Here is a 4835-nt window from a genome sequence, read left to right as displayed (position 1 = left end):
GTTCAAGAGATAGTCTCAAATAAGTCGGGATATCCTAGATTATCCAAACTGTTCTTGAGTTTAGATCTCAAAGTCTACGTATGTAAAGGTAACTTCTTTTATTATGAAAATGCAAATCTACGATTTGTAATCTGTCATGTTCAGTAAGTCCATCGAAAGTTCAAAAGAAAATATCAGACCAATCGGGATATTCTAGGTCATCCAAACTGTTCTTGAGTTTAGATTCTAAAGTCTACGCGTGTAACGGTAACTTCTTTCATTACACAAAAGAACGATTTGTATTTATCATGTCCAGTAAGTCTTCTGAAAGGTTATGTTTAGTTGGCGATTCAGTCATCAAATTGATTGAAAACGATGATTAAATTTTCATCCAACGTTTCGCTTCGTATGGAAGCTTCTTCAGGGACTCTAAAAGTGTTGTTTATTTACTGTTTGTTTGTCATTAGTGCTTAATTTCTTACCAATTTGTATCGTTTTTTTGTCTAGTCGGATTTGTTAAACGTTGAAATGTCAATATTGCTAGAGTCTGTTGTGGATATTTTACAAAGATTATGGTGTGATTTGTGTGAAATATTTTTAAAGTGTACTTACAATTTGTTTTGGGGGTGGTAGCATTACGTAACATCCGAAGCATGTGCGAAACAACCAACAACAAACTCCGAAGGCTAACCGAGCGAGCAGCATCAGGCCTACAGAGAGAGAATCCAACTACAAACGCCGAAGCTCTACTCAATGCAACTCGTGTCTCAATTCCCCCCGAGGTTTCACTACTACTGAGCCTAGGACCGAAATTCGCACTCCCCTTCACGAGCGTGGGCGAAACACCAATATATCATCTAATAGCAGACATAGAAGGAATCCTCAAAACGAATCCAGATGCGGATGTCCAGGAGAGAACCAGGTGTTTGATAGCGAACAACATTCAAAACTTCCTCCATCGCTCAAGAAAGGGACCACACAGCTCAACCACCAACAAGCAGTTGGAACAAGCGGAGCGTCGTACGAGAGTTTTCCTCCGACAAAATCCCACTCTGTTGGTGTTGAAGGCGGACAAGGGGAATAAGACTGTGATCATGGAGAGAGAGGACTACACCGCGCGAATGAAGGCTATGCTCACCGACGAAACAACTTACGAAAAAATCAAACGAGACCCGACATCCACGTTTCAAGCGAGAAACAACAACCTGGTACGACGCTTGCAAAACCTGGACTTGATTGATCGATCGACAGCAACACAGTTGATCACGTACAAGGCGGTCTGTCCTAGAATCTACGGACAACCCAAACCCCACAAACCTAATATGCCTCTCCGGCCAGTGGTTCCATGCATGACAGCCCCGACGTACCACTTATCCAAATTTATTGGTAACATTATCCAATCATCCATTACCAGTAAATACAACATCAAAGATTCATTCGAATTCTGCGCTTTCATCAACAATGTGCAGATTCCAGAAGGCCACATAATGGTCTCGTTTGATGTCGTGTCCCTCTTTACCTGCATCCCAAAAGAACTCGTCCGAAGGAGCATCTTCAAGAACTGGGTCAACATCACCCAGAACACAACTATATGTCTAGATCTATTTTGGGAAGCAGTAGAGCTATGCATCGACTGTAGTTACTTCGTATTTGAGGGAGAATACTACAAACAGGTGTTTGGAACGGCAATGGGGAATCCCCTATCACCTGTAATTGCGGATCTCGTCATGGAAGACATACTGAACGACGCAGTGGAAAACACTGGGTTTCCGATCCCATACATAAAAAAATACGTTGATGACTTGTTCTTAGTGCTACCACCGAGCAAGATAGACGAAGTGAGAGAGATATTCAATCAACAACACACCAGTATAAAATTCACGGTCGAAACAGAAACAGATGGACGGTTACCCTTTCTAGACATGATGCTAATTAGGAAAGAGGATCACACTGTCGTCACCGAATGGTACGCAAAACCCGTGGCTTCCGGAAGAATATTGAATTATTATTCATGTCATCCGATGCACACAAAGATGAATGTTGCGGTGAATTTTGCTAAGAGAGTCTTCCAACTTTCGACAAACTTGGAGTCATCAGCAATTAACAGCATCATACACGACCGTTTGAAGCAGAACGACTATCCAAAACAAATAACCAGTCGAATCATAACCCGAATAAACAGAAGAGTAACACCAAATACAGCTATGGAAGTGAGCGTAGAGGACACTGGAGAAAAATGTTTCCGCTCACTCACCAATATCGACGGCCTAACAGAGCAAATAACTAAAACCATACGAAAAGAATATCCCAATATACACATAGCACACAAGCAGGCAAAAACAGTTGGCTCGATTCTACCCATGGTGAAAGACAGAATCAGCCAAGGGGAAAAGAGCAATGTAGTGTACAGGATAGACTGCGCAGACTGTGATGCATGTTATATTGGGATGACAACAACAAAACTAAAGAGCACGCTCTCTGGCCATCGATCAAACGTGAGGAAGCTGCAAAAGCTGAGAGAGGAGGGACACACAAACAGGGACGGAGCAATAGCAGAAATCAGAGAGAAGACAGCATTAGTTAACCACGCAGCAGCAATGGAACACTCGTTTAAGTTAGACGAAGTAGTAATAGTAGACAAGACACACAAATCAACCAACCTCCAATTCCTAGAGAGTTGTCACATATACAACACTGAGAAAACAGTAAACAAACGATCGGACACAGAAAATCTACACGCAACCTATGCAGGAATACTACACACATTTAAGAATGCTCAAAATAGAACCAAAACAAATCACACCAATAGACCTAACACAAACAGACCATAGACCATAATATTATTGACACACTTCCAAACTAGATAGTTCATCCAAAGTTGACCCTGCTAAATTAGTGCTTTCCGTAATGCTACCACCCCCAAAACAAATTGTAAGTACACTTTAAAAATATTTCACACAAATCACACCATAATCTTTGTAAAATATCCACAACAGACTCTAGCAATATTGACATTTCAACGTTTAACAAATCCGACTAGACAAAAAAACGATACAAATTGGTAAGAAATTAAGCACTAATGACAAACAAACAGTAAATAAACTACACTTTTAGAGTCCCTGAAGAAGCTTCCATACGAAGCGAAACGTTGGATGAAAATTTAATCATCGTTTTCAATCAATTTGATGACTGAATCGCCAACTAAACATAACCTGAAAGTACGCCTACAGTCGTTCAAAACCAGAGAGTCTTCTGAAAGTTCAAAAGGCAGTATTAGATCAGTCGGGATTTTCTAGGTCATCCAAACTGTTTGTGAGTTTAGTTTTTAAAGTCTATGGGTGTAACAGTAACTTCTTTCATTATACATACACAGAAAAAAATATGAAAGTTAAACAACACGTAAATTGAAGATCAACTGAAGTTTGCGACATTCGTCCACATTCGCATCGCAAGTGATTGAGCGGTGATGCGATTCATGAGTGATACGAGTAATATTGTTCATAGGAATTTTTGATGTTTTCAAAAAATGTTTATTATTTTCTTTGCTAATCTTGCATTTCAACAACAATGCACTAAAAATGTGTGCATTACAGGCAGAAATTCTCTTCTACTTATGTTAATAGCTGCTTCGATCGCTTACTAGCATTCTTCGCCATTCATTCATTCGCTTGCGATCCGAACTGCGACGAATGGCAACGAATATCCATGTCAAGCTACTTGTGCATCGCTTCCCACTGGTGATGGGGTTGCGTGTTTGATCACGACAATCCGTTTGCTGCATCTTTCTCGATTCGCTTCAGCAAAGAGGAGTGAAATTGAATGGAGTGAGGTGAATATACCGATCCTTGGTTCGAATTCAGTTCAATATTTTACTTTGATATGTTTTATCTATCGAATCGGTTCTAGCGATTGCTAGACGCAAGAACAAACAAGTTTCATTTTGGGGTATCTTCGAAGACGCAAATTTACATGTTTGACCTCTAAATTTGTGTCTTTGAAGACAAAAAAGACAATTCAGGACACCTAAAATTACATGGTGTTTTCTAGGTGTGTACGATATGTTATCTACATGGTAATCTATCATGTGCAGTAAATTTTTTGAATGTAGTACTGTCACGTTTTGACGTTTTTATTATTTTTAAGTAAAATAATTTTGCTTTGAATTCATATATTTTATTTAGCTTAGTACGCTTGAATAAGATAGTAGTATTTGAATATGATTGAGTTGAATTTGAGATGACGAAACGGTTTGAGAGAAACGGTTTTGACGTTTTTCTCTTTTTAAGCAAAATTATGTATATAATTTGTTTAATTAGGTTTTCATTAAGTAATTGCTTTTGTAGAAATTGACGAGAAATAATACGATTGCATTTGAATTCATAACATAACCTGACTTTGCTTGTGACTGTTCGTTTTGTAAATATAAATAATTTGTCGGTATAAGGTTTGTGTCTCGGCTATAGCAATGCCATAAAAAGACGTAGTGAGTGCAGCAATGGCTCCTGAATATATGTATCTCAGTTACACCATCTTGACGAATCTAGACCGGCGCCAAATTCTTAATTCGCCATTCGAATTTGTCGTTGGCGCAATTTCTAGAGATAATATGTTGATTGTTTAGATAGGTTTCATGTTGGGAAAATGACTTGAGCTCGTGCATTTCGCTCGCATATCGGCTGGAGAGTAGTAGTTTTTCGCGTTACAGTTTTTTAGAAGTTATTTTTGCTATTTGAAGAGTTTTGATTCGTGATAATTGACTAACGTTATAAAGCCTAGTGACGTAGTCTCCGTCTAGTTACGCGATCGCTACTCAAGTTTTAGTTGAGAATTTGGTACAAAAAGCGCTGTGGCGCTTT

General features: G+C 39.0%; 1 protein-coding gene across 3 annotated transcripts; it reads left to right on the top strand.

The window, feature by feature from the left end:
* The first annotated feature begins 674 nt into the window (after nucleotides 1–674).
* LOC134287409 (uncharacterized) lies at nucleotides 675–3143 on the top strand. 3 transcript variants are annotated; one of them, XM_062849212.1, is made up of 3 exons: nucleotides 675–2910; nucleotides 2976–3040; nucleotides 3094–3143. In XM_062849212.1, exon 1 carries the CDS (start codon nucleotides 1074–1076, stop codon nucleotides 2808–2810), a length of 1737 nt encoding a protein of 578 aa, XP_062705196.1. In that variant the 5' UTR covers nucleotides 675–1073; the 3' UTR covers nucleotides 2811–2910; nucleotides 2976–3040; nucleotides 3094–3143. The 3 variants fall into 3 exon arrangements, with proteins under 3 accessions (XP_062705196.1, XP_062705191.1, XP_062705193.1); XM_062849207.1 differs by having other exon boundaries at nucleotides 2976–3143; XM_062849209.1 differs by having other exon boundaries at nucleotides 675–3040.
* The last annotated feature ends 1692 nt before the right edge of the window (nucleotides 3144–4835 follow it).

Source organism: Aedes albopictus, chromosome 1 (assembly GCF_035046485.1).
Source record: "Aedes albopictus strain Foshan chromosome 1, AalbF5, whole genome shotgun sequence".
In the NCBI taxonomy this organism is placed as follows: Eukaryota; Metazoa; Arthropoda; class Insecta; order Diptera; family Culicidae; genus Aedes; species Aedes albopictus.
The sequence above is the reverse complement of the archived record's forward strand: the minus strand, read 5'-3'. Positions and strand labels throughout refer to the sequence as shown.

Excerpts from the sequence above, each read along its gene's own strand:
- LOC134287409 (XM_062849212.1), top strand. The coding sequence starts at position 1,074 with ATGGAGAGAGAGGACTACACCGCGCGAATGAAGGCTATGCTCACCGAC.